This window comes from Penicillium chermesinum, assembly GCF_028974085.1.
Source record: "Penicillium chermesinum strain IBT 19713 chromosome Unknown utg000003l:1.0-5111272.0:1.0-5115320.0, whole genome shotgun sequence".
NCBI classification, from domain to species: Eukaryota; Fungi; Ascomycota; class Eurotiomycetes; order Eurotiales; family Aspergillaceae; genus Penicillium; species Penicillium chermesinum.
The window spans coordinates 3,186,422-3,214,288 of NW_026695313.1; the positions used below are offsets into that span (position 1 = coordinate 3,186,422).

Here is a 27,867-nt window from a genome sequence, read left to right on the forward strand (position 1 = left end):
TTCTTATAATATGAAACTTATCTGCTTTTCGCTCATCTTTGACGGGACCCTCTCCCATGCGCAGCGGGTGGAGGAAATCCTGCGTCGGTCAACAGTGCAGGCTCAGGACCCGGTGCCATGGGGCTGCCTTCGTGGCTTAAACAAAGCGTGTCGTGACATATCTTTACTTTGCTTATCTTTACTTTGCTTATCTTTACGGGGCTCATCCACGGAAGAGTACCTGCAATCTTGCAGTATGAAAAGCTTCTTCTCGGGCTCCTCAATCAAAGCAGGCCCCCGCTTTCGGCGCAAAGAGGAGGCTTTGGCACACAAACCTTTGATGTCCGAAAAGAGCCCATCTGAACACTTTTTTCTTTTAGGAAGATGACCACACTTCGATGGTGGATAGCTCGGGACTGGGACTAGCTTGCTCGTTCTGTATTTCTAAATATATCATGATTCTCTGTTCTTTATTCATAATAGGAGTAGCCTTGAAGGTGCTATACGTGATGTTCATAAGTTTCTATGTAAAGCTTAACCCATATACAAGCTGTTAAACCCCAATATCATATCATAACCGCGCGCGCTCCCGCCACTCCGCATGCAACTGTTTCTCCCTCTCCAGCCTCCACCTCGTCGACGTCGCAATCCGATCCTCCACCTCCTCCTCACTGATCTCGTGGCACACCTTCTCCAACGCAATACGTTCAACCTTCTTCAGCCCGAATCCCCAATGCGTCAAAGACCCTTCCGCCGTAACCTGGCCCGCGGCCGCATCCCGCACAAACTGCGCCAAAGAAGTAAAGAACTGCTTCCCGACGGGTGTATCGATCATAATCATTCCGTGACAATGCGGCATCCCCTCAAACATATGCGCCACCACCGAGACCCCGCCCCGATGCATTCTACGCGCGGTAATCAAGCCCTCGTCCGTCAGCGACTCCTCGCCGACAGAGATGAAGACAGGCGGGCAATCACGCCACAGCTCCGGCTTCACGATCAACGGCGAGACGAGCGGGTGCAGCAGCATGTTGGTGGCGCAGAAGATCTCGACCCGCGGCGGCGAAACGGGCCAGATGGAGTCAGAGGGGAAAGGCATGGGGTCGAAGGGGATGCTGGTGTCCAGCGCCTCGCCGGGGAGTTGCGTTTGCTGCAGGCGGATGTCCAGGTAGTCGTACTTAGCGTTGGTGACGATTGACGGCATGGAGCGGGAGACGTCGCACCAGGGGAGATACCGGCTGCGCCGGCGGGGAGCTCGATGGGGACGTCTGCGCCATGGAAGCGAATCTTGTGATCTGCACGCTTGAGAGTGAGGAGAGTCTGGAGGAGGACGAGGGTGAGGTTCGCGCCTGCAGAGTCGCCAGCGATGACGATCTTGTTGGCGGGGACGGGCTCGTGCAGGGAGCCCGGGGTGGGTGGATGAGGGAGAGATAGGCTGTGAGAGCATCGACTAGAGCAGCAGGGAAGGGGTTCTGCGGAGCTAGTCTGTAGCGGACTGAGAGGGCTTGCGCTCCTGTGCGCTTGCATAAGTGTGCGACGGGCACTCGGTGGCTGCATGGATCCATCATACTGTTGCGGGGAATTGGATGTTAGCGTGGCGGATTAGGGAAGAGGCTGAAAGGGAAATATAAGAAGAGCATGGCCGGGCGAATGATCACGTACAAGTAGGCGCCTCCATGGAGATATAAGATCGTGATATCTGACGTGACGTCCTTTCTGAGCTCGCGATATTTCTCTTCTTCAGAGATATCGGGCAACGTAGCCGATTTGCCCACTCCGCTGCGATATCCAGTCCATTCGGCCTCGACTGCGGTCACCCCGGGGACGTCGAATACTTCGTCGCCGGTCCCCAGGTCCTTGATGGCGCGGAGCACAGCATCGCGGACATCGAATTCCGGTTGCGGCAGAGTGACCTTGGACACCCACATGGGGCCTTTGATGCCAGGGTCCCGAAGACTCCCCTCTTGTACTTTGAGAAGTGGCTTATCCCTGGTGATGAAGGAGCGAATCAAGACTGTAATCAGCTCCGTCCGGAGGTCTTGTTTCCCTGCGACGGGCGACCTATTGATGGCATGCAGCAGAATCGTCTGGAGCAGCAGAGGGATGCGGACGATGATCATCTGCAGGTTCTTGATGGCATTTTTGAACCGAGTCATGGTGGACAGAACGGAGCGCAATTGCTACGTTCGTGGGGGATCAAGACCAACTTGAATTATACGCAATAGACAAGAGCCGGATCGAGGCTGAGCCGAGGCCCGGTTTCTTTCACAAGTGGACCCCTCGACGTAATGCTGCTGGACCAAGGAATATGGCCTTTATACATTATTTTAGTGCCACGGTAATACTTTGCCAAAGGTGTATGCAGAATTCCTTGCTTTGATCGGATGTCCCCACATTCGCAAATCGGGAAATATACGCCAGATCAGGGTCCACAAGGAGGCCTGCACGAGATAACTACTGCAAGTACGAGTGGAGCATCCAGATTCAAGAGGCCCTTCATTTGAAGCTTTACTACTTGGGAGTACTGTCTAGGGCCTGAGTTCGAGCTTCATGTAAGATGTTGATTTCGGTGTGTCTGAACCAGGAGCTGCCCCCGCGATGAGAAGGTATGTGGAGATATGGTGGGAGATATGGTAGGAAATATGGTAGCAGATATGTGAAAACCAGAATCTTCTGCGAGTAGTCAAAGTCATCGAAAGTCCTTCAAGACAGATGGGAAATTGATACATTTTTCTTCGCGTCCGCCTCGAATTTTCTGTCAACTGTGCATTCCGCGCGAAACCAGCACATAAGAGCACCCCGAAGGATCAGACAAGACTATCGTGATCATCCGAGTCAGGACCGGCCTCTTCAAGCTCCCCGCCAGCATCCTCCGCCTGAGTCACTAGCGGCTCCTGCGACGAGTACACACTCCCTCTGGGGTGAAGCTCCTTCCTGTAAGTCGGATGCTCGTCATCCTTTAACCCCGAGCCCGTCGGATCCCTGCTAATCAGAAAACTCTGCACACGGGCATCACGCGAGAGCGAACGATCATTCGCCTTATCGCGCCTCCCCGCCAAAAAGCGCATAGAATCCCCGCTGACCTCGCGCAGGCGCTGATCATACCCCGAGTTCATGTTCGAGAGCCACGACGCCTGCACTGCGACACCGAGGAGCACGAGCAGTATCACGAGACGGGCAAAGGTGCGCTGGTCGACAAGGTGCTGCTGCTTGCCGTGGTGGCGGGCCTGCCAGCGCTCCCAGTCTTCCCAGGTTGCATTGGCGAAGATCGTCATATCCGGACCCTCAGCAGAGAAATTGGGGTCGGAGGGACGGCGATGGAGGTCCCAGCCGGTGCCGAATCGATCGTAGTCTCTGCGCCGTACCGGGTCAGAGAGGATTTCGTGCGCAGCGACGATCAGCTTGTAGCGCTGGAGACGGAGCTCGAGGGAGATGTCATTGCTGGGTCGGTCGGGATGGTAAATCTTCACGAGCTCGTAGTATCGGGCCTTCGAGTACGGGGCATGGCGGGAGAGATTGAGCAGATCGTACGGGGTGAAAATCGGCGAGCTGGGCCAGGGGTACTTGCTTGGGATATCTGACGTAGTGGCATACGGTCTGGAGCAGAGCCCGAGGCGGAGATGGAAGGGCGGCGCCTGTCCAGAGTTGAGCACCCGGATGCCGTGATAGATTAGATTGGATCTCTTGAGCATGGCCACATTGTTTGTTCAGAAGTGAGAGCACAGCCAGGCCTGACGCTCTCAAGTGGAAGGTGGGATGAGGGGGATTTCTGGCTCTCGAGCGTTTCATTGGGCCCCGGCACGCGACCTTGAGGGAGTTTCCGCGTCATGCGACCTCCGACATCTCCGCTCTCGTTTATTACTCTATAGAACTGAAGACATTGGGAATGCCAAAGACAAGAATTCAAGATGGGGAATTGAGAGCTACTCTAGAATCGCGTTTCATTTTAATTGCATGGATGGGTATCTCGAGGTAAATCCCTTCAAGGGCATATGCGAGGTCCCCAGTCACGCCCCAGCGTCTGGAGAACAGAAAATAACAAGAGAAAAAAAAGAAAAAGAAAAATAAAAACCAGAAAACGAACTAAGAAGAAAGAGTCTGAAGCACCAACGTCGACGTAACGTCGGGAATATTCTAAGTTTCCTAAAAGAACATGCCCGTTAATGACGGCTACCTTCACTGTGGTATTCGAGGGACCATAATTTCTCCCAAGGCCGGCTTCTGCCCGGGGCCGACCTGAATTCGACGGTGATGCAGGGAATGACGCAAGATTCTCTGGAGTTGAAGCCTGGGCTGCGCGCGGGACCGGGCTCTGAGAGTTGCTTGTGGTCTAGCCAAGATGTCAGGAGAACATTAGCTTTCATCTGTTTAGCAAGCCCGGAGAGATGAAAAAAAAAAACCTCAAAAAAAGCTGCAATTCTTTCGCACTCTTCACGGGCCAAGGAGTAGGTCGCGGCGAACCTCGTCAAAGATGGGATCAGCCTCTCTCGGCTGCGGGCCAGCGTCTGCTTCTGCAGGGCGAACCAGATCGCTACCCGAGTCATTGGCCCTTTGAGAAGGCGCGGGAGTCCCTCGTTTGGAGTTGGAACTATTGCGTCGGCTCTCGAGGCTCCTGGAAAGGGTTTGAGCAACAGTGCTTTCTTCCGTCGGGCGTTTCAGGCGGATGCTGCCCTTTGCGTCAACTCGTGCTGATGCCACCGTGCTCTTGGCAATCCCGGGCGTAGCAGGCGCACCGGGTTTCTCTTCATTAGCATCCAGAAGGTACCAGCGCAGGCCGTCGGACAACTCGAAGGGGTTCTCATCTTCGAATGAAGCCCCATCGCTGGTCTCGCCTTGCGAGTTCCGCTCCGGAGCGACACTATTCATTGACTTGGAAAGGTCGACAACACGCTCTTCAATCTTCGAGATCCGGGCAAGAAGCCAGTCACGACTTTGAAGCTTATGCGAATCCTGCTCGCGCAAGAAATAGTGCGGTGCGCCCACGTTGAATGCAGCCCATGAACGGATAGCCTGGTTCCGCGTCGGAAGAAACAAGGCAAGATCGCCTTCTTTGAACGAACGGTACGCGATCTTGTCATGGGCCTCGCTTTGGACGCGGTGATATTTGTCACGATAACCACGAGCTTCCTTCTGCCATTTACGGGCAAGGGTTTCTATGTCCTTCAATCGCTTCACAACGACGTCTCCAAAAGCACCGACATCGAAGCGTTTGAGGCTTTCCATAAAAGCCGAGAACTTGGCTTCTTCTTCCTCGGGGCTTTCAGCGTGCATCCAGCCAAGGAGCGATGAATCGGGTTTCGCAGACACAATGGCTGATTGGGCGAGACTTTCGCCCAGGCCAGAAGTCGAAGTGCTCAGTCTAGAGGCGCGCTGGATAACTAAACGGCCATCCTGCTGAATAATCGCAAAGCCTAGTTGCTCTAGCATCCTTTCCAACTTCTCGATCTGCGAATACAGCTGTTGCGACGTCTCAAAACATCTAGCTTCATGGTCTTTGTCGCGACTGACCGCGTGCTCGCCTGTTGCTGCAGTGGTGTCGGTCCTCTCGTCCAATTCTGCCCTGGACCGGGATGCACGAGAATCAGCCTCGGCGAGTCTTCTCGTCAAGTCCGCATTTCTCCGTTCCTCTTCTGCGAGCTGCTGTCGGAGTGCAGCCGAGCCACTCTCTCCAGCAGTAATTTCAGTCTGGAGAGATTTCAGCTTGGAGCGCTCTTGCTCTAGCTCGGCTTTAGCAGTGTCTAACTGGACTTGAAGCTGGGAAGCCTCCTCCTTTAGGGCAGCCAGATCGGAGCTCTGGTCATGAAGTTTCCTGTTACTTTCGACGGCCTCCGCTTCGAGTTTCTCAATCTTCTCTTCGAGAATCTTGTTCTCAGTGACTAGCTTTGATGCATTGTCATCCGCATTCTTGGCGTGAATCGATAGCCCTTCGGAAAGAACTTCGACTGCCTTGATGAGACCAGGCAAGTCATTAGGTACAGATCCCCCGGGGGACAAGGACATGAGGGCTGCCTGTAGAGCATTGTGGGTTTCCGTATCTCTGCGACCTTGCTCGACCCGATCACGTTCCAAATCATCAAGCTTGGTCTGGAGAGCGTGCTCCTTCTCCTCTTGAGATTGTATGCGCGACTGCAGGTCTTCAGTCTTCCGCATTTCTTCCGTTGTAGCGGTGTGGGCTGTAGCAAGATCAGTCTCGAGTTGATGAATTCGCTCGTCGTGGTCCTGCTTTTCGTGTTGAAGGGTATCCATTAACCGATCCAATTCCTCTTCGATCTCCTCGTTGCGTAAACGAAGCTTCTTAGACTCGGTCTCCAAGAATCGACGTTCTTCTTCAAACTCACGCTGTCGGGCCTCGAGGTTCCCGATGAGATCTTTCTTGGTTGATTGAGCTTCTTGATACTTGTCAGAGTTGGACTGCCTCTCTGCATGGGCTTCTTTATGGAGCCGCTGAACCGTCTCTTTCTCCGCGGAAAGCTCCGCTTCCAAAGTGACGATTCGCTGGACTAGTGCTCGATCTTCGGGTGATTGATTCATAGACACTCTCCTGGAGGAGACGGAGGAACGTCGGGAAAGTGCATCTGGATGGGGTGATGCAGGAGAACTAGGGAAGTCAACACCAAAGTTGCCGCTTGACGGTCTGCTTAAGTGACTCTGGCGATGAAGGAGATCCTCCAGTTTGCGAATGCGACTATCTGATCCTTTGAGGCGCTCTTCGAGTTTTGTTTTCTCCTCCTGCAGGGTTCGCACCATGTCGTCTCCACGGAGGAGCATTGAGCTGCGACTGTTATCGAATATGCTTCCGTTCTTGAAGGCCTTCGTTCGCCGCCTCTGCTGGCGAGTGGGGGAATCTAGATCCTTGAGTTGTTGAGACAGATCATCGGCGAAATTCGTTAGTGAATGTGTCGATCGCAGCTCCTCGATGTAGAGTTCAATTTCCTTGCGATCTACTCTAGGCCACTCGTCATCTTGTCCTTGGAGATTGACCTCAATCCCGGAGTAGTGGTCTCGGTGGACGGAATATAGTCTCCCATGCTTTTAAGCCACTTCTTTCGTCGTCGTTGCTCTTCGTCTCTCAGAATCGCCATTTCTTCTGCAAGATTCATCGAGTCCGTTTTGATCTTTTCGCTCCATTCGCGCCGCCGCACAGCCTCGATCAATATAGATCCGTAGATCAGGGGCATCTGGAACACAGAGTAGATCACGTCAAAGGAATGACTGTCAACATCAAGGCTACCTATCTGTGCATGGGCATCAGCGAGTCTCGATTCGATCATCGATATTGTACGCATGTGCTGTAGAGCACTCTTCTCGGCGGCCGCACGGCGTTGCACGGCGTATCGCAATGCTTGGTGGAGATCGCCACTGGCGGCAAGAAGAGACGGGAGGAGATTTTGAGTGTGATTGAGAGCGAGTCTTGAAACATTAGCCAGCATCTTCTGGTTGTTGGGCAGGCCAAGAACATGCTCATAATCGGAGCCGATCTTCTTTGCAATAGTTTCCACCTCCTCCAGCAAACCGTCATCCCCTTCTGCGCCACCTGCGGTTTCAACTTCCTCCAACAAGCTTTGAGTGCTAGATGCGATATCGCCGACTGTCTTTTCTAGACTCTGAATCTGCCCTGCGAAACGAGGAAAAGCGGCTGCTGCATCGGTACCAGCTTGCTGAACCTCATTTCGATCAATAAAGTCACTGAGCGTACCGGTGGGTCGGTTGGTATCGAGTTTGGGCGTAGAGGGCCGTCCAAGCAAAGGGAAATCTTTCCGAGCTGGAACATCCTCCAATTTTGTGAGAGCCTGCTGCCAGCCATCGATCGCAGCCTGTTGCTCCTCGAGGAGATTGTTTGCCCAGGTTTGCGCCTCTTGAAAGCGGTGCTCGAGATTTCCCACGTGCGATTTGAGGTTCTCCAGCGCGACGCCGACAGCCCGATTTATGACATCACTCCGTTCGTTATGTTCTTGTAAGGCTTTGCCAGCTCCACTACATTGCGAAGAGATTTCGAGGGCCCAACTTCTTCTGGCCATGAACAGGTTGCGCCATGCCTGCAGGTCGTTTTGATCGGTGAGGGATGCCGGAGGGTCGGTCGGCTTGAAAGGTTGGGGTATGGGGAGTTCTGGAAGCTCGATTTCGCCGGGCTCGAGCACGAATTGTCTATCGTAGACGAAGATCTCGTTCTGGTTTGAGAAAAGTAATGTTAGTTTTGTCGGATGGCTGGCAAGGTGGCGCATGTTTGGGGTCAAAGTAGCTCCATACTTCGGTGGCAAGCGTCTGGATCTTCACATTCTTGCCCCGAGCGGTCATCAAGATCTGCCTCTGGGCCGGAATCGCGGTGTTTCGTAGGATCCATGATTTCAAGGCCTCGGGACTGAAAGAGAAGCGTCAGCATGCGTCGGGAACATGTAAGGGCAGATCGGGTAGCATAAGCGTACGAAGCAAAGGATACTGGATCAGCCAGTAGATGCTCACCAGAGTGAGCTATGTAGATATGCAACGACATTCCCCTCTCCTCGCCACCGAACGCCAGAGCTTGGGTGTCCAGGGAAGGAGGGGAGGTGGTTGTTAAAGTGTGGGTAGTAGGGGCTGAAGCTCTCGCGGTGCATCCCCACCGCCTCCCCATGTCATCACAAGGTCGCCCGGCGCCCACGCGATCTCCTCCATGGCTCCAAAACATGGCCAGTGGGCACACTTGCGGCCTGAAGAGGTCACCCTCCTGGATTATGCGGCAGATGACTCGCGTGATATCATAACCCTATCAGACAAGGAGAAGCTGGTCCTGCAGCTCGCCAACCAGATTCAGGAACAACGGCTCGAAAAAGCGTTGCTGAAGCAAGGTACGCGCAACCAGGCCGGGAGATTCTTTCGCGAATCTCCTAGATATCTTATTTTTTTTTTATTTTTTTTCTTAATTTTTTTCTTTGGCCTATTTTCTTTGCTTTGTTTTATCCGATATGGATACTTTGATTCGTCTATTTGCTAATATACTTGTAGAGCCGGAATCTCTCTCTGGCGATAACGTGGAAGAGGCGCTCGCGACGGCCGAACGCGAGCTCCTAGAGGCGCGAGCTACCCACACCGTCAGGAGGAAAGCCGCTCGGATGGTGCTCATGACGGATCCGATTCTCAAGGCGGTACACCTGAAGTCTACGATTCCGCCTGAAAAGTACGTTTGTCCATCCTCGGACCCGTTCATCTGCTGATCTAATGAAATTGTGTAGAAGTCTACTCCGACTAGTTAACCGGCGCGACGTGCTCGCGCTTGCGCAGGAGAATCTAGCCTCGGCTCATTCAGCCGTGCTTGAACAACTTTCTCACGCAGAGGTTGAGAATATCCAGATCAACCAAGAGAACCAGAAACTTGTGAGCGAACTGCTTGAGCTTACCAAGGAAGATTCCTCTTGGAGGGATCGACTACAGGACGCGCAGCTCGCGTCGCAGCTTGATGAGCTGGAAGCGGAACTCAAGACCAGTCAAGCAAAATGGGATACGATGAAGAGTATTGCCAGCGCAATGGTTGTAGGCAGCGGGTTAGACTGGGCTGATAATGATACCCTACGAGCGCTTGTTCTGGATGAAAGCGACGATTAAACCTGCTGATATGTTTCTCAATCTCGAAAGCTTGGATTGGCGGTTACCCAGCCGCCCGGGTAAAGGAGCTGCAAGCTGCGAGCTATGACACTCGCCCCGATTTTAGCCTTCAGCGTTTGGCGTTTCTGTCCAATTTTCAGGGACATTTTTATTTTTACGAGCAATGTTACGACCGGTTAATAATGTCATTTCCAGTGTGGCCGTGTAAGACCTTGACCCACGCCTACATCACTGCGCACCCGCTATGACGGAGTGGATAGATAAGGGGGTAGAAGGGAATTGGTACTTCGATTCGCAGCGTACTCCCGGAAAATGCACAGCCGAGGATGCACGGGGGCGGGGGGGGCAAAATGGAGTATACCTATCTGATATGAATACCCGCGTTAAAAGTCTAGTAGGACGAGTCGAGTGTGAGCAGAAGATTACACAGAAAGTATGCTATTGCGCGAGACTTCTATGACGCCTCTCGGGGGAAGTGGAAGGGAAACGGGTAAATTACAGGTGGAGGGGGCACTGCGGGACTCGAGCAGTAAAAGCAGAACCGGAATGTGACTCGAAATCTATGGAATCGTGTATTGGACTTCAAGAGCGTTTGGCTCTAAATCACGTTAGGGCTCAGCCGCTGGGCCACCAATCCCTCACAGGGGAGTGCATAAGTCTGCAGACTACAGGGCATGACAGAATGTCTTTGGTAGCACGAAGTCTCCAGTACATGCTGTTTGTTACCCTCTAGTATTCCAAGTACCGACGCGTCGCAAGGGAATTTACCATAATCTCTGTGTACATACCTTTCTTTCCACTCTTAATTGAGTTACTGCAAGGAAGTTTTGAACAATCCACCACCCCAGAGAAAAAGGAAACGGAGGTTCCAGCACACAGCCCCGTTCCCAGCAACTCGGCTCGAGCGATCTTCGAGGATCAAAATCCCGCAATGCTGAACCGATGGTTATGGTACTCCGTATTATTGGTTGTATGATGGCACTACGTAATCCGCACGGTGAGCTCTTAACTATAATCAGGTACACCCGGTACATAGAGTGTGTACTCTCTTGAGGGCTTGTGCTGATTCATGGAAGTCTGGAGCTATCAACTGTCTCTAGCGAGTTTGACCCTTTTTTTTTTTCATCATCATCCTGCATGGCAGCTAGGCGGTAATTGACGACAGTGGATGGCTGAGTTTCCAATGGGCGGTTAGAGGGTATATGCCCTGCCGTTGCGAGTGGACGGCCCTTGCCTCGCGCTAATTCAGTGGCCGATGGACTGACTATTCAGTACAGCGCGGTGGGAAGTACTTACCAGGTTTCTCCGTCGCTTCCCTCCAGAGATGTTCCGCCTACACCGTATGGCACCATGTCATCCTGCCGCGATCTGAGGGCCCTTTTGCGGGCATTTGCAACCCCACAGACAAAGGGTGCTTTCATCCTCAAACAATGTGTACCGGTAGCCGTCTCGGACTTATTGGGTGTATCATTTTTCGCCTCCTCAAAATGCCTGTGCGAGCGTATTTTTGCTATTACTCTTCCAATAAGGAAGCGCGAACTTTAATGAGGGAACGACAGGCTGGTCATCTAATTATGTTAGGGTGAAAGCAACCTTTTAGACGTAGCTGCACCATGTATGTATGGGTGGTCGGTGGTACCTAATAGTGGCATCCCTTGTCTTTGGGGGGTCGTCCTGTGGTCGTGAGGTAATGGAGAAGAGTGCGTTTCTAATTGGAGGATCCAACTCCTTATGGATATTTCGTCCAGGCTGGAGAGGAAAAGCTTTCCTTAGGCGATTCAATACATTCTGCTAGACGTGTTGGGGGTCGTAATGGGAATTGTAATGAATTGGTACTGGGTACTTGCGTGGCGAGTCACTTTCTATAGGTTACAGCGGTACCGGGTACGACCATGGCGCTGTTTTCGCAATAAGGGAACTCCACCGCTAGAAGGCCCGAGTATGTTACAGCGCTGGGACGGCTGCACTCGTGACTAGGGACGCAAGACACTGTACTGGTAGTCAAGGCGCTGGAAAATTTATCGGCAGAAGGTGGCCAAAAATAGAAGAGACAAAAACAATACCAATATGTACCACTCTCAGCATCCTGGAGAAGGAATTAGAAAAAATTGAAAAAAAAATTGAAAAAAAAATTAGAGAAGATAAAAGACATCTTTGTCTAAAAGCAGCAAAAGACAGTCAGTTCTGCAGTTCCGCCCCAATGATGGTAAGGAGTGGTAATCTGTGGTAATCCCTGAGATGGAACAGCAGGAAGAAGTACTCAGAATACTCAGAATACCCAGAATACGGTAACTGTACCACACATAACGTACGGCTCGCCCTTAGAAACCCGTTACATTTCCCTTTGGTCCCGTAAGCAAACAGTGGCTCCCCGGGCCCCCTCTCTCTCCCATATTCCTTACTACTACGGTCCTCCCCCCTCTCACTCTCTCTCCCTTCTTCCTACACTACCGGCCTCGCCCATACACTATTTGCCCATACAAACCCAGGTACTGCATATCCCATCTATATCAAGCCCTCCCGCTACCTTATTTCTCCCAACACCACCACCTCTTCTGTTTTTGTCTGAACTTGTTTTATCTCTTCTTTCCTATTCTTAAGGTTGTTTGAATCATTTTTTTCCACATCGTCGCGCGACCGGTGTCGCGATCGCGCTTCTCACGTCTATTGTTTTGCAACCACCCACTAACCGAACCCGGTTTGACTAGGACATTATTGTGGTCGCCTGTTGCCATTGAATTGTAAAACCAGTTTATTCGGTGAGTTTTGTTCCTTCTGATCGCGTTCTGCCCATTAGATCCCAACAATTGGCTGTGGGCGCGAGAGCGCGCTCCCAAAACGCGCGCCTTGTTTAGGGCGGCCATAACCTGCTCTCAGTCACCACACAACACCACTTCACTACTTTCTCCTCCCCACACACAGTGTCTCTACTACTTTCTCTGTCTACCACCTTGCTGGTCTCTTTTTCAGCCACTCTCATCGCCTTTCGCCGTATTAACTCTATTTCCTCCTTTTCTTCAAAGCAACTAACCATGCCTCGCGCTGCAAAGGAAAAGATGCCTAAGGAGAAGCCCGTTCGCAAGACCAAGGAGCGCGCCACCCGCCGCAAGAAGGGTAAGTCAGCTATTGACATGGCAATTCCCCCGCCATTGATGCGCCCCTCTGGGTTTCTTGTTCTGATATGCCTCGTAGACCCCAACGCCCCCAAGCGTGGTCTCTCCGCCTACATGTTCTTCGCCAATGACAACCGTGACAAGGTTCGCGAGGAGAACCCTGGTATCTCTTTCGGTATGTTCTCCCCTCTTCATTTTAAATACTTTATCCTCCATTGAGTCGCATCTAATCCCTTCCAAGGCCAGGTCGGAAAGATGCTCGGTGATAAGTGGAAGGCTCTGTCCGACTCCGAGCGCAAGCCGTACGATGAGAAGGCCGCCGCTGACAAGAAGCGTTACGAGGAGGAGAAGGCCAAGTACCAGGCCGTAAGTTCCCTGCCCCATGATCCGCCTAATCTGCCCCCGATTTCCATTATACTTACCCTCTCCTAGGGTGGTGACGACGAAGAGGAGGAGTCCTCCTAAGCGCGTTTCTGCAACTTGATTACGCAGAGGTGGCGTTCTTCGTGTGTTTCCCAGCTTATTACCGGTTTCATTTCTTTTCCTTGTTGCTATCACTTACGGGCTTAACGGAATGGGTTCCACGGTGGTTCTTGCTTTGCTTTATGGTGGCCTGCTGGCCTGACATGAATAGTGTTTACGCGGGGAAAACAGTCTTATCTGTTGCTTCATCTCTATCGTCCTTACCGAACCCGCCTCATTGGCTCGGCGTTTTTGGATGTTGGGATGGCCAGAGCCTTGCCTGCTGATTCTCGATGCAAGCCGGGCTGTACAATAGTCTTATAGTTCAACCTGTTTCCTCGAGAGTTTTCGTCCGTTGTAAACCTCTTTGCGTAAGATGGCCCGAGCTCCCGGGCCGTTGTATTTTAGCCGGCAAATCTCCGACTTGAAGCTCCCCACTTGGTCCCACCGCGTATACGGTGCAGGTGGACGCCACTGCCATTGCTGATTTCTAGAACCATTCCAACCTTGGTGCCAAGTTGCTTATTATGCACAGGTACAGTTGCACATCTCACATAGCGTTGTGTTAAGCTTGATTGGGTTCATTCTCTTCTGCTACTGCCATGCCCCTGTTTGGCTATACTTAATGAACAAATGAATGATATTTTTCACATCAAAGGTCCATGCCGAGCAAAATTAAGTCAGTTCCGCAATTGAGACATATTAAATCCTATAGGTCATTGCTCAAGCTAGATTTCTCGAAAGTCGAAACATCCGATTCCAGCACCCGTGGGACGAAACATCTTTAACTGGTCGACTGTCTTTTAATGTATTTTACCAGGGTCTTCCGACTTCTCACGTCAGATGGCTCCAGCTGGTTACCAAGGTGCAGGTCTGTCTAATCCCAGGCGCAGCGTTTCCAGATGGGCCCATTATTGGTTTAGTGCACAGCGGATCCGGGGCCATTTTACCCTCGAGATCTCACCCTCCTCCTGCGCTGGATGAGCAGGACTCCAAAGCCGTCTCAGAATTAGTCCACCAGAGCAGACCATGTCATCAAGCGCTGCTGAGATAGCAGACTTCCAGCCATCGCGGCGCTTTTACGTTGCGTTCGGAAGTCTCTGTGTGGTGATCCTTGCGGCCGCCTTGGATGCAACTTCTTTGTCTACAGCCCTCCCCGTAGGTATCCTTCTACCACGCGTCAAGAGAGAAATGTGACCGTTCCCACCGAGAGATTGCTGACTTCAAGTTCCATTCTCACGTAGATCATCTCTCACAGTATCCATGGCTCTGCAATCGAAGCCTTCTGGGCTGGAACATCATTCTTGCTCACCAGCACCGTCTGCCAGTTGACATTCGGGTCTTTATCGCAGTCGTTCGGCCGCAAAGACTTAATCTTGCTCTCCTTGATCCTTTTCACGATCGGCTCCATTGTTGCGGCTGTTGCAAAAGACTTCACAACGCTTCTGATCGGGCGCAGTGTCCAGGGCGCCGGCGGAGGAGGCATTATCAGCTTGACAGAAGTGGTTATTACCGATCTTGTGCCCCTCCGCCATCGAGGAACATGGTTTGGATATCAGAGTGCTGTGTGGGCTATCGGAAGTGTCAATGGCCCCGTCATTGGCGGTGCACTCGCTGAAGCGGCTTCATGGCGATGGATTTTCTGGATCAATCTGCCCATTTGTGCCGTCGGATTCGTGATGACCGTTTGGTTTCTCCAATTGAAGCGAGTGCCAGGAGGGTTCGTGTCTAAGCTCGTTCACTTCGACTGGGTTGGAGCTTCCTTCCTTACGGCTTCTTCTACGGCGCTTTTGGTTGCTATCTCCCGGGGAAATGTCATGTACCCTTGGTCATCATGGCATACGATTGTCCCTTTAGTCCTCGGCGTGCTAGGTCTTGTTGGTTTTGTGGCTTACGAAGCGACGATCGCAAAGGATCCGATTATTCGACTCGCCATCTTCCGTCATCGAACGGCCCTGGTCAGCTACCTAGGTACCTGCATACACGGCATTCTTCTCTGGTGCCTTCTTTACTACCTTCCTCTTTACTACGAGTGCGTGAAAGGCTACAACGCAATTGTCGCCGGAGTGGGTGTCTTCCCGAAACATTCACTGTGGCTCCAGCGTCGATTGTGGTAGGGGTGTTGGTAACGAAGTATGGCAGATACCGATGGGCCATTTGGTCCGGTTGGATTTTGAGCACCCTGGGACTTGGTTTGCTCTATTTGCTTGGGGTTGGGACTTCGATTCCGGCTTGGGTTTTCATGAACCTTGTCACTGGATTAGGACTGGGAATGCTTTACAGTAGCCTCGGATACGCCATCCAGACGGCTGCCGAGGAGAAAGACGTCGCGTACGCAGCCTCAATGTATACGTTCTCTCGGTCCTTTGGACAGAGCATTGGCGTTGCTATTGGGGGTGCCATATTTCAAGCCCAGTTCGCAATCAAGCTGAAGGCATATCCGCTCCTGGCATCAGATGCTGATCAGCTCTCAAAGGATGCAAGTTCCTTGGTGGAGACTGTGAAGGCCATGGACCCTCGTTCATTGGAAAAGACCATGATAATCGAGGCGTATGCCGACAGCCTCAAAGTGGTCTGGGCGACCATGGCTGGCCTAGCCTTCCTTGGACTGTTGACCAGCGTCTTCACGGAGGAATTGACTGTCGACCGAGCACAGGAGTCACAACAGCAGCTTCAAGAGAAGAAGCCCTTGGCAAACGAAGAAATGCTGATTTAATTCAACGTTGAACGCCGGCATGCAATCTGTCAAAAATGCTGCTTAATACAAGGATTTCCAGTCCTCGATACGATCTTCACGCTGATATTGGAATTCGAACCGATCATGCCAGCAAGAGCTTTCGGTTTCAAGTTGTGGAGAATTGCATTTCTACAGCTCATGTTATCATTCACTATATTTAATATTTTACTTAAAAATAGAAGATTTAATCATTGCCACCCTACTACTACAGGAGGGGGGAAAAGTCCGTGTGCATACCGCTTCTGCTACCAAATACCTATGTATATTCATGGTTACATATTCTACACCACCAATCCTTATTGGATCATACTAAACTTCAATGTACTGAATAATATCGTTTATTTACAGGGTTCCCTTGCCGTATAATAGCCCTGGTTTGTATTCAATGTATCGATCCTTCTTCCCATACATATCAATCTTCGTCTGGTCCAACGCATCCCATACAGCATCAATACACTCTTTGAAATAGGCCTCTTCAGATCTTTCCATCTACATAAGATCTTCAAATATACGAAAAAGATAACGCTTTAATATATTCCAGACCGGTTCAATAGGGTTCAGATCAGGCCAATTTTCAACGTACATCCCGTGCTCTTCATACTAAACCTGTGTATCTTTCGCTATATGGATCTTTATGCTATCTTGCTAGAACATCATTCCAGGTTGATAGCGATCGAGACCATAGGCGAGGTGTAGGAGAAAAATCAAAGTCTGGGTGGTTGTTAGGGTGATGGCAATGGGACCGAGTGCACACGGACTTTTGCACGGGTGGTGTAGTTGGTTCTATCCTGTCCAAGTGATCACAACAGGAGTTTTCAGGCATCAAACTTCTGCCTGGGCGCGTGTCGCGTGCTGACGACAAATGTGGTTATACCAGACCGCCCAGTATATTGAGTGATTGGCTGGGGGTTTCACCGCCCGCATTTCTCTGCCCGCCTCATCGCCGCGACGCCTGCGTGTCCGATGATTCCAGGGACAGCGTCAACCTGGATCTTGGAGGCTTTTGCATGTTTCAAGCTTGTTTCCATACCGCGATTTCCAATATCTGAGCATCGCGTCTCACCAGCTCTTCTCACAGATTGGGAGAGTGACGGCCTTGCACACGAGCGGTGGAGCGGCGCGATTCTCCGAAAGAAATTCAGCTGGCGCCAACAGCCGGCTTGGGAATCGTCCTACTTTTCGCAGTTCGTCGCAAGGAGGGAGAAGCCGTATGGTCAAATCCTGGGCGCAACAGGGCAATTGATACAAATTCAATTCAATGATGCATCCAACCTCCTCGGTCGCATTTCCGTGGATCTGAATTATCCCCGCCTCCCCCTTTGTTCCCGATACCCTCTGAGCAATACCAACTCCTTGAAACTCAAAATCTATTAAGGATTCTAAATCAAAACTGCGAGTTCAATCTCGCCTTGACCATTCCCACCCGGGCCATGGCGCCGGAGATGGAGAGCAGCCGCAACGCGAATCATGTGAATGGGTTCACCGGAAATGCAGATGACTCCAGAGACACGCCCGATCCTCACAGCAACCAATCACATACTCCACGGGACGAATTTCTTACCGACCACAGTGTCATTCATGAGCACTATACAGGCCCAGGTCCATTGAAGAACGGTGCGGGGCACAACCCAGACTGGCCAGATTCCTACGATGATTCCAACGCTAAAAGCGCAGATCCGGTTCGGCAAGAGGATATCCCATTACCATCAGTGAAAATTGAGCCATGCGGTGATGACTACCAATATAGGCCTATCTTCGATGGTTCGAACGATCATCCAACTCCGAAGACATTGGCAAACCTCAAAAGCGGGAAGACTTCACGAGCGTCACCAGCCTCTGATCGGTCGTCACCTGCTTTATCCGTCAAACAACCCGGTGGCAAAAAGTCAGGGTCGTCGAATCGCAAGAACGGGACCTCACGAGCGTCCTCCGATCGGTCGTCCCCAGCTATTTCCGTCAACCTCTCCGCGAACAAAAAAGCATCAGCAGCGACCAAGAAGGGTACCGCCAAAAAGCCAGCGCCGAAAAAGCGCAAATTGAATGATGTGGATGCGGACAGTCTAGATGGACGCTCCAACACCCCGGCATCGCGCACAAGCAAGACCCCGGGACGGAAACAAGGTTCGGTGTCAGTCGCTTCATCCCCGGTTCCGGAAGAGAAGAAAAAGCCCAAGCCGCGCGGGAAACGTCGGACAGAAGAGGACGTAGATATGGAGGAGGAGGACGATGAGGACGACGATCAACTCTACTGTATCTGCAAAAAGCCCGACAATCACGACTGGATGGTCGCATGCGATGGCCCGTGTCAAGACTGGTACCACGGGAAATGTGTGAATATTTCTCCCGAGGATGAGGAGTTGATCGATAGATACATTTGTAAGTTCCCCCAGCAGAAATCGGTCGAAAGAAACCGGTACGCTAACTTGAGACGAAAACCCAGGCCCTCTCTGCGTCGACAAAGGCATTGGAGTTACCACGTGGAGGCCAAAATGCCGCCTCAGCGATTGTCGTAAACCGGCACGCGCTACTTGTAAACCGCCCAGCAAGTATTGTTCCGACGCGCACGGCCAAGAGTTCATGCGCCGCCGGATTGAGAGCTTAAAACTAGGCCCGCAACAAACACCTGACCTAGGCAGTATGGGAGGGATCATCACACCCGGGGACCTCAAGGCTGTTCTCGCGAGTGTGAAGTCAGTTGACGAATTCCGCAACCTAGGAAATCGGATCCTAGCAACGCCAGCACCGTCTGACGGCTCCGAGGGCTCGACGAATGGAGAGGCGCATAACAATATCAGTAAGACGCCGGGACTCGGGGTCGAAGCCCAGAATATCGATTATTCCGCCGATGAATTGGCCAAGCTCGAGAAGATCCGCAAAGAACGAGAAGAGCTTCTTCACCGGAAGGAAATGTTAGCAGCCCGGTCGACTTTCGTGGGACTGCTGCGCCAGCGAGCGAAAAGCCTTGTAGAGAAGCTTAAGGAGCTTGATCCCAAGGGCGGGTGGAAAGATATCTGCGGGTTCGACTCGCGGCTGTCGTGGTCCGACGAGGAGTTCGATGAATGGCGACTTTCCGACGCTGGCAAGGAGGCGCTGGAACAGAACACCATTGAAGCTTTCGCGGCCAGTTATCCGCGAACAACGGACGCAGACGGCGACGCGTCGATGGGGGCTGAGGAGGACGACCAGATCGCTTACTGGACCCGGGGAGTCTGCAGCAAGAAACGCTGCGAGCGGCACAAACAGTGGATCAAGGTCCAGCAACAGGATATTTTCTTCGAGGAAAACGCGGTCAACCAAGGCCTCGCGCAGAATGAACAGAAATCGCGCACATTGAACGAGCGAGCTGTTCTAAGGATGTGGGCGTAGAGGCAGGAAACACGCCTTATGTCGAGCCGGTTTCGATATCTCTTTCTTCATTACTCAATGTGGGATCTTTCATTTCCGATAAAAGTGGTTTGTTTGAGCCGGCGCGAGGGACATGAAAACCAAAAGCTTGATACCCTTGTTTTTAAATAGAGACGGGAGCTTGGCTTATGAATCGGAGTTTTCGTTTTGCAGTGAGTTCTGCGGGGCACATTTCATGGAAGTTCATGGAAGTGGCGGTCCCTTTGCATTGATTCAACGGCGCTTTTGTGGTGGTGGATCTGGTCATATGTGTCAGTATTGTACGAGTAGCGACAGTTGCCCAAATCAGATAATGGAACGTACTTCTGAATGTTGCACTAAATGTTTTTCACGAACTTCCTTCTGTATTCCAAAAGAAGGGGCTAAGGAAAAGCCACTTCATCGGTTGGACTCATTTCTGGAACGACCACAGCCCCCATCTCCCAAGCCCAGGACCAGCTCGGTCCTTGATGACCTCAGCAACATGCGCACTTTTCACGTCGGAAAGCAGAATATGCGTATCCGTTCCTTGATCCAGAGTCCTCATGAGCATAGTCGTTAGCAGGGAAGAGCCAGGAGCCTGGAAAATGGAATGCACTCCATCCGCACGCGACATGCTTGACTGCTCGGCAGCCGCCCTCGACTGCTGCGACTGATTATCCTCGGTGAAATGCGCAGGACCAAGGCCACTAGTATTGACCAGGAGAACCGAAAGAAAAGAAGCATATGCCCGTGACAGGCGGGTCAAAGTCCGCAGCGTGCTGGCCAGTACGGCAGTACCCTTGAGCGGGTTAGATGCTCGAATGATGCCTTCTGCAAGGGTATCAAGCCCGACCACGATCACCATGACGGGAGGTCTCCTCGTCGTTGGATCAGTGGCAGCCTGGTTATCCTGCATCTGGTGCAGTTGCTCGGAGATCTGCCCTATAGCCTGGATAGCAGTTGAAATATGATGGATGGGGAAGAGTTGCACAGAATCGAGACGCTTCATCGCTTCAGGCTGTGACAAACCCCGGTGGCCGCTTTGCAGCGCTTTCAACAGACTCGTAGGGGCGAGCGCGCTGAAATTCTCGGGGTAAATGATGAATGTGCTAGGCTCAGCTGATGGAGCCAGCCTTTGGAGATGCTTGATGAGGAGAAATCGAGGAATCTGTCAAGTGTGAGATGCGGTACAGGTTGGGTTTGATGAACCACTGACCTGAGCAATGTACTCATCGTTATTGTTGGTCCTGGTTCTCAGTCTTGAGAATCCAGTCACGGTGCCGTAACGAAAGACCTTCGTCTTGGAATCTTCGATGCCGGTGCTCCAGTCGTCTTGGAGATTCCAGTTGCTGTCGGCCGGGTCGCTGGGGGCTCTCTGTTGGTTGCTTGTCCGAGGTTCTTGGAGTTGAGAAAAGGCCAGAACTGGATGTGCGGGCTCTGTGGTATACACGTTGGAGGTAGCCATAGTCCCCAACCAGCGATGTCGCCGTGCCTAGCAGCTTATTTGTGGCTCGTCCACAGACAAACTGGATCGATGTTTTGAGGTGGAGTAGATCCACCGCTTTGTGCGATTTCATCTTCCCGCGGCCACGGGCACCTGAGGCGCTACAGGAGGCTTCTATCTTCTAACATTGGCGACGTGCCGGGAAATTCGACAATTCAGATGAGATCTCAAATTCCATAGTGGTATCTTTAAGAATAGGCTTCAAGTCCGCATCAAGGCACATCATGCCACGAATCATAATCACACTACACTGTGTAGTATAGTATTCAACCATAGTACGAACGTGAACACGACCATGCATCGTTTACTAAGTATACTCTCGATGCCCAGGTGAAATACCAGTGAACCTCACCGTTAATCCGTCTCAGAATCGCCCGCTGTGGTATTTGGCAATCCACGAACCAGACGCTCGGCCCCGGCGTAGCCAAACTCATTTGGGCGCTGCAATTCTTCAAGAATTGCCACGCCCGTATCTCCTAACCGAGGCATAATTGCCAAATCTCGACACCTTATTTCTTGAATAGAATCAATTTGGCCGACGTCCGATGCAACCAGGGTATAGGAGGTCATCATTTCTACCCAAGGATCATATAGATCCAACGATCCGCGTGCCTCTTCTTCAAGAACATGGTTATCTTCATCGGGTATCAATTTGATACTGAAATCCTTGACATTCGACATGCGAGCCAATACATCAAGGACTAGTTTTACGTGGTTGTAGAAGGGGAAAACAGCGGTGTAGGAGAAAGAAGTCAAGCCTCGAAGCATGTCCAGGAGCTCGACAGGAGGTGGCTTTCGTGGCTGTAACTGTGATCCCCACTCCCCCAGAACTGAGGGTATTCTTAAGAGAAAATATTCGTAGTGGTGATAGGCTTTCATAGAAGAAGATTCGTTAAAGGTCATTGATGACCATGGACGAGCCAACAGGAGGCTGTCGCATTGCTCCAGGTCGGATGTCTCATTAACATCGCTAGGTGCAACTTCTCGTTCCAGCTGTAAAATCTGTAGGGGAATTTCAAACGCCCAGCTATGTTCGTCCGTGATCCGAGTATTGAGTATGTTACCTATGAAGTTCGGCGGAGCAACGACGGTAAACCTGCTCGGATTCAGATATCCCAGTAGGCGACGCCACCAGCCTTGGTCTTCCGGGTCAGATGCCACGTTCTCAGCGATCACTACCACGCTCGTCACATATCGAGCCAGATCCGATGCGATGAGAAAGGATTGGAAAGCGGGCTCATCTTTCAGGTCAAAGCACGCGTGTGCAAAGAGCCGAGGTCGTACAAGGTCTCGGAGATGGCTGGAGACCCCTGCCAAGTGTTTGAGATCACAAGCATGAGATTTGGCAATCTGGAGATCTGGATCCCGATGGATCCTGGCTATTGATGGCGGTGGCGTGGTCAAGAAGAAGATGATCTGATCCAGCAGCTCGTTCGGGAGGGACTCCAAAAAAGACATGGTCAAATGCTCAAGATTGCCCCAGCCCCCACCGGAGCATGACGCAGTTCTCAAGTCGGAAGTACGACGCGCTGAGCTTGCTCAGGGCATGGAGATGAAGTCTCGGGAAGAACGTGGAGGGTGAAATGCCGGGTTTCCCCACTTGTTGTGAGCTTTCCCCTCGTTTGACACTTTGTCAGCCTTTACTCAGCCTGAAGGAATTCTAACTGGGGTATACCAACAGAAGGGAATTCCTCGGGAGTGAACAGAGTGACATTCTGTATACGAGTAGCTTTCATGGCTAGTAATGGGATCGTGAGACCTGGTTTTCCCTACTACTCCATAGTATTCGGTAAGGTGTTCCAAAGTTCGCAAGAAGCTATACTGTCGGACACTCGATTAGCGTAGCAACCTCTGGATATTTCAGAGGCTGAAAAGTGAACCTTGGCTGGCGCCACACCCCGCATTCTTGCTATGCTACTATCACTTATGCGAGATAGACGTTACCGCTGACGATAAAGGATCTGTAACAGAGGCCCGCCTCGCTCGCGAACAGACCCCGTCGCCGAAGCTTTTATCTCCGAAAGCTCATATACTGCGAATCCGTGGGGGGAGAGACATTAGTGGCAAAAGCCCCACCTGCGTAGCCTGAACAACGGCAATTGTGAGGCCAATTCATGCCTGGATCTGAGCCCCTCTTTTTAAGGATCTCCTGGGCTCGCCTTATTCCCCTCCTCCCCGGACATCGCTGCTCAAGTCCAGAATAGCTGAGACCATGGTTCCTCAACTTCACCAGAAGCCTCCCTTCCGCGCAGAGCACCTAGGCTCTCTTCTTCGTCCAAAGAAGCTGTTGGACGTCAAGATTGCCTATGAGAAAGGCGAGGTTCCAGAGGCCGATCTAAAAGCTGTCGAGGACAAGGAAATCACCGATGTCGTCGCGACACAGAAGAAGCTTGGGTACTCGGCCATCTCGGATGGCGAGTATCGCCGTCATAGTAAGCAAAGAATACTGCAACAGCCACTGTCGTTGACGGTGAAAGGGCTAACAAGATCAGTGTTCTGGGGTACGTTCTTCCCCGGCTTAGAGGGATTCGAAGAAATCACCGACTTTGAGGTCGACATTTTCCGTAAATATGCTCCGGATATTTCCGCCTTCTTAGAAGCAGGCCATAAGCCCGGTGAAACGGTGATCTGCACAGGCAAAATTAAGCACGTTGGCAGTACCTACATCGACCAATTCAAATATCTCACCACTCAAGTGCCCCCGAACGAGGTCAAGAACTTGAAGATCACTCTTGCCGCTCCAAACTGGTACCACTTCCGATACGTCGAGGGCAAGGCCTACCCCAAGTCTGTGTACAGCTCCGACGAGGAGTATTTCGCAGACATTGCCAGGGCCTACCAGGTCGAATTGAAGATCCTGTACGATGCAGGCTGCCGCAACGTACAATTCGACGACCCCAACCTTGCCTGTAAGAGATGATCCGTAGAAAATCGTCAACGAAAGGGACATGCAAACGAGAACTGACATCCCATACAGACTTCTGCTCCGAGAAATTCCTTACCGGATTCAAGGAGGACAAGCTGAACTTGTACACCGCCGACGACCTGTTCGAGAAGTATATCAAGCTATACAACGACATCTTCACCGGGTTGCCCGTAGACCTACACGTTGGCGTGCACCTGTGCCGCGGCAACTTCGTCGGCAGCCGACACTTCTCGGAGGGCGGCTATGATCGCATCGCCGTCAAGCTGTTCCGGGAGTTAAACGCACACACCTACTATCTGGAGTACGACAACGAGCGTTCCGGAGGCTTTGAGCCTCTGAAGCACCTGCCGCCGCACAAGAACGTTATTCTTGGAGTCGTCACCAGCAAGTTCGCCGCCTTAGAGGACAAGGAAGAGATGAAGAAGCGGGTGATCAAGGCCGCGGAGTTCATTGCCGAGGGAAACGGTGTGCCTTTGGAAACTGCCTTGAACCAGGTGGGCGTGAGCCCCCAGTGCGGGTTTGCTTCTCATCGCGAGGGAAATGCTATTGACTGGGACGGCATGATCAATAAGCTGAAGCTGGTGCGGGAAATTGCCGATGACATCTGGCCTAACCAGCCTTGAGTTGCTCTAAGCATGTTTTTAAACCAGAGTATGGATACTTGTTTCGTTGCATATGCTTGTTCGCTAGTCAATGCGGACCTTTGCATGTAGTTAGCCCCAAAAACCCGAAATGAATATTATGGGGCTGATACCGGCGAGACAGCCGGTGAACTGCGAAGAATGAAATATATGGATAGGCAGAATCGGGGAGAGAAATCCTAAAGTTGGACGCTGTTCGGGGACCGAAGGGCAAATATTTGATAGGAAAAACACAAGTCGACCGGATCATCCCCGCTTTATTGAGCCGAGTCAATTCGCAGGGTCCCCACACTACAAAGTTACGGAAATAGTCGTAGAAAGTGGAATGGGTGTACTAGTATGTATTTGGTGTTTTCATACAAGTCTGTCCCCCAGCGTGTTATGCTAGCCTCCTATTCAGCAGGGCCAATGATGTTGCTTTCTTTGATGGATGAACTCTTGTGGGTTTTCATGTTTTCAATCTACCCAAGTGGTCAGTTATGAATGCTCGTTCCGGCATGGCCACCTTGCATCTTACCTCGTAGTGAGGCTCTTTGCCGGTCCTCATATCCGGCTCGTTGCGGATGACTCCGGTGCTGGAGCTGGTGTTGGAGTTCGGGCCTGGTGTACCATGAGCTTCGAGGTTAAATTGGCAAAGTGGTAGGGAGGATGATTCCCACCTCCGACAGGTTTGTAGTTGACGCGCTGTCCAAGATGGTAGGCAGGCATATTGCACAATAGTGGCTGTATACGAATACGGTACTGGCAGGTGACTGGAGTATGTGAGACGAACAGATGACTTGAAGGTGAACTTCACCGGTAGCATGTCTAGCTTATTTATGCACAAGGAGGAGCGATGTTCCGATTCCCCTGTCAATTTGACATCATTTCTGGGAGCAGCATATGATCGCGAAAGGACGAGCTGAATCGGAGTTGCCAGCCGAATCCTGGACGGTGGCACCAGCTCACTGGAAAGCCTTGTGGCGCCGGATGGCGGTTCCGCGGCAGCGCTTACGCCCCATGAGGACCTACGAAGGTTAAGGAGATAATATGTCATGGGAGATCTTCCAGCAGTGCTGATCGGTCATTTTCATGTTTCTATGAGACTAGTCAACTCTATACACATCGGGGCAACCAGAACCAAGACACGAGAGAATCCAAACGACGGCAACGCTGATGATATGTAAGCCACTAGAATTAAATTATTATGGTGGAGCTCGTGACAAGCCCACTACAAGAACTGAGGGGATATCATAGAAGAGAAACGGGCGCGGGAAGAGGGCGACAAAAGAGAAAGGATCCGAGAAAAAAGAAAAGGCCCAAATGCTGCGTCGTCTTGTCATCAAACAGGGACATGAAACGAAAGGAAACGAAAATATTGCCGGACGGTGCGGTGTTGTACACGAGGCGATGGACGCGGTGGTTGGCGCCTTTCAGGCTCGAAGCTAGGGCTCCGAGTCCCAGACCGGGAAGCTCGCGCAATCAACTGCGTGGCGCACCTGGCCCACGCGCGTGCCTGCACAGTCCCAATAAAGGTTCTACCCTTGGGGTTCGCAAATTCGACTAGAAATCACGGCGAGCTTATTTAGGAGATTGGGTCTTGACATTGTTTGAGAGCCAAGCCTAGAAAGTGCACGTGCGGTTAGCGAGAGACGTCTAGGGGCGCCATGTATACGTGGCCATTCAGAGCGATTCAACTTACCAGACCCTCAAAGATCCCAGTACCATCAGTGGCCACACTAGGTGCGACGTACCATGTCTTGTCCTTCAGCTTGGTCAATTGGAGCTGGTGAGTGATCTCCTCTGGGGTCAAGTCTAGAGATGGAACATTAGATCGAACAGCAGAGCACAAACGGGACCGGGGGGGTTGCGGGGGGGGAGGGGGGGTGGGGGGCACATACGGCCATTGATATCCTGCTTGTTGGCAAACACGAGCAGGAGAGCATCTTTCATTTCGCGATCATTGATAATTTTGTGCAGCTCCGAGCGAGCCTCCTCCAGACGAGCCGTGTCGCTCGAGTCCACCACGAAGATCAATCCTTGTGTACCGGAGTAGTAGTGTCGCCACAAAGGACGAATCTTATCCTGGCCACCGACATCCCAGACATTGAATTTCACGTTCTTGTAAGTCACGCTCTCGACGTTAAAGCCGACGGTGGGAATGGTGGTGACATCCTGGTTGCTGAGTTTCAATTTGTAGAGAATAGCTGTAACCAGTTAGGTCTCAGCTCCAGGGGGGGTTATCGCTTTCGAGCTGTCAGGTGTACAGTCAAGGGATAAGCTTACTTGTCTTTCCGGCAGCATCGAGACCCAACATGAGGATTCGCATCTCCTTTGTACCGAAGATCTTCCCCATCATCTTGGATACTTGGCCACCCATGTTGGCGGTGTTCGGGGTTCAATTGGGGTGACGGCGGATATGGAGGAGTTGCTGCGCGTTGCAGCAGGGAATATCCAGGAGGTTTTTAAGGCAAAACAAAGCCCCGAGTTGGACAAGAAAACAATGGCCGGTATTCCCAGAGGCGGGGGAAAAGGGGCACCGCTGACTCAGCCTTCCCGCGACAGCTGGAGGATCGAGGCTCCACTTCCCTTGGATCTAATTTACTCTCTCTTTCCCCAGGGGGGTTTGCTTTCTCTACGCTCGCGGGGCAAGAACTGACAGCTCAGGATTTATTCTACGGGGCCCCCACTACTCAATCGCTCAAGGCCAGACAGAGGCTATAGGGACAGGCACGAGCTTTATAGAACAGGACCAACGTTTCTTATTAGATGGGGCCGGGGCCCTTGCCCCTTTAGCGGTTATCCTCCTTTTGGTCACCCACAAGGAGCAAGTTACCTTTAGCGGTTTTAGATCGCCTGAGTCCTCCCCTCGGATTCAATGCAACCCGACCGCATCAACTGCCCTTGGCTTTCGCGCTTACCTACTCAAAACATAGCAACTGCTAACTACAATTTGGGTCCAATGCAAATTCACGTTTTTATTTGGGTCGCCAGCGCAAGGCTCCGGAGTCCTTGTCTTGTGGACTCGGCCCGCTTATGAAGATGATCGGCACTGCAGACCCTCGAGTGGCCAATGAGGCAGTTCGGGCTGGCAGACGTAAAGTATAAAGTAACTAGTTCGATCGCCGGCACCGTGAACGGGCCAGCTGCCGGTTATTCTCCTATTCGATACCGGGGACTTTTCATGGTTTATGGTCCAACGTCATTCCTGGCTTTATCTTCTTTCCTTTTCTTTCCTTTTCTTTTTTTGCCGTGCTCATAACTAACTAGACACCCGCCAACTAAGACACCTTCCTACCAGCTAAGACACTCCCTTCTCCTATTCAGGTAATGTGTCTCCTAAGGTCCACGGGCGTGGTTATTACTACTTTGGGCCCCAAAAAGGGTTTCTTTATGCACTGTATGCGGTTGTATTTGGCATTTCCTAGCTTCATTCACCGTTATTACAACTAGAATATGAGGACCTGTGAAATCGACGCCGAAAATGACAGCCTTTGACGCCAGAAACGGCGGCCTTTCCACCCGTATCTTAGGAGGGCGAGCGGGTACTTCACCGCCCGCCGTCCAGGACCCTCACTATT

The 27,867-nt window shown here is 51.7% G+C and overlaps 11 protein-coding genes across 11 annotated transcripts; 5 read left to right on the top strand and 6 right to left on the bottom strand.

Annotated features, from left to right (window-relative positions):
• Positions 1-550: 550 nt before the first annotated feature.
• On the bottom strand, positions 551-2,135 carry N7468_004130 (uncharacterized protein; the record flags this gene model as incomplete). Its single annotated transcript, XM_058473427.1, has 3 exons — positions 551-1,156; positions 1,215-1,530; positions 1,642-2,135. 3 exons carry the CDS (start codon positions 2,133-2,135, stop codon positions 551-553), a joined length of 1,416 nt encoding a protein of 471 aa, XP_058332430.1.
• A 651-nt stretch (positions 2,136-2,786) lies between these two features.
• Positions 2,787-3,671, bottom strand: N7468_004131 (J domain-containing protein; the record flags this gene model as incomplete). The annotated part of the gene is made up of 1 exon (XM_058473428.1): positions 2,787-3,671. The coding sequence occupies one exon, from the start codon at positions 3,669-3,671 to the stop codon at positions 2,787-2,789; it is 885 nt and encodes a 294-aa protein (XP_058332431.1).
• Positions 3,672-4,410: 739 nt separating this feature from the next.
• Positions 4,411-8,470, bottom strand: atg11 (autophagy protein ATG11; the record flags this gene model as incomplete). Its single annotated transcript, XM_058473429.1, has 4 exons — positions 4,411-6,925; positions 6,961-8,147; positions 8,227-8,338; positions 8,403-8,470. 4 exons carry the CDS (start codon positions 8,468-8,470, stop codon positions 4,411-4,413), a joined length of 3,882 nt encoding a protein of 1,293 aa, XP_058332432.1.
• A 159-nt stretch (positions 8,471-8,629) lies between these two features.
• On the top strand, positions 8,630-9,558 carry N7468_004133 (centromere protein H; the record flags this gene model as incomplete). Its single annotated transcript, XM_058473430.1, has 3 exons — positions 8,630-8,804; positions 8,962-9,133; positions 9,189-9,558. The coding sequence occupies 3 exons, from the start codon at positions 8,630-8,632 to the stop codon at positions 9,556-9,558; spliced, it is 717 nt and encodes a 238-aa protein (XP_058332433.1).
• A 3,032-nt stretch (positions 9,559-12,590) lies between these two features.
• On the top strand, positions 12,591-13,136 carry nhp6 (high-mobility group nucleosome-binding protein; the record flags this gene model as incomplete). The annotated part of the gene is made up of 4 exons (XM_058473431.1): positions 12,591-12,672; positions 12,751-12,846; positions 12,913-13,037; positions 13,104-13,136. 4 exons carry the CDS (start codon positions 12,591-12,593, stop codon positions 13,134-13,136), a joined length of 336 nt encoding a protein of 111 aa, XP_058332434.1.
• A 1,026-nt stretch (positions 13,137-14,162) lies between these two features.
• N7468_004135 (Efflux pump) lies at positions 14,163-15,849 on the top strand (the record flags this gene model as incomplete). The annotated part of the gene is made up of 3 exons (XM_058473432.1): positions 14,163-14,291; positions 14,378-15,246; positions 15,417-15,849. 3 exons carry the CDS (start codon positions 14,163-14,165, stop codon positions 15,847-15,849), a joined length of 1,431 nt encoding a protein of 476 aa, XP_058332435.1.
• A 1,451-nt stretch (positions 15,850-17,300) lies between these two features.
• On the top strand, positions 17,301-19,236 carry N7468_004136 (putative PHD transcription factor; the record flags this gene model as incomplete). Its single annotated transcript, XM_058473433.1, has 2 exons — positions 17,301-18,246; positions 18,311-19,236. The coding sequence occupies 2 exons, from the start codon at positions 17,301-17,303 to the stop codon at positions 19,234-19,236; spliced, it is 1,872 nt and encodes a 623-aa protein (XP_058332436.1).
• Positions 19,237-19,666: 430 nt separating this feature from the next.
• On the bottom strand, positions 19,667-22,267 carry N7468_004137 (F-box domain protein; the record flags this gene model as incomplete). Its single annotated transcript, XM_058473434.1, has 3 exons — positions 19,667-20,404; positions 20,453-20,728; positions 21,143-22,267. Coding segments are annotated over 3 exons (2,139 nt in total), but the record flags the coding sequence as incomplete, so codon positions are not given.
• A 685-nt stretch (positions 22,268-22,952) lies between these two features.
• On the top strand, positions 22,953-24,289 carry N7468_004138 (cobalamin-independent methionine synthase II family protein; the record flags this gene model as incomplete). The annotated part of the gene is made up of 3 exons (XM_058473435.1): positions 22,953-23,172; positions 23,233-23,649; positions 23,718-24,289. The coding sequence occupies 3 exons, from the start codon at positions 22,953-22,955 to the stop codon at positions 24,287-24,289; spliced, it is 1,209 nt and encodes a 402-aa protein (XP_058332438.1).
• Positions 24,290-24,699: 410 nt separating this feature from the next.
• Positions 24,700-25,015, bottom strand: N7468_004139 (uncharacterized protein; the record flags this gene model as incomplete). The annotated part of the gene is made up of 3 exons (XM_058473436.1): positions 24,700-24,768; positions 24,825-24,907; positions 24,967-25,015. The coding sequence occupies 3 exons, from the start codon at positions 25,013-25,015 to the stop codon at positions 24,700-24,702; spliced, it is 201 nt and encodes a 66-aa protein (XP_058332439.1).
• An 852-nt stretch (positions 25,016-25,867) lies between these two features.
• N7468_004140 (ADP-ribosylation factor family protein) lies at positions 25,868-26,666 on the bottom strand (the record flags this gene model as incomplete). Its single annotated transcript, XM_058473437.1, has 4 exons — positions 25,868-25,909; positions 25,989-26,101; positions 26,188-26,493; positions 26,573-26,666. 4 exons carry the CDS (start codon positions 26,664-26,666, stop codon positions 25,868-25,870), a joined length of 555 nt encoding a protein of 184 aa, XP_058332440.1.
• Between the last annotated feature and the right edge of the window lie 1,201 nt (positions 26,667-27,867).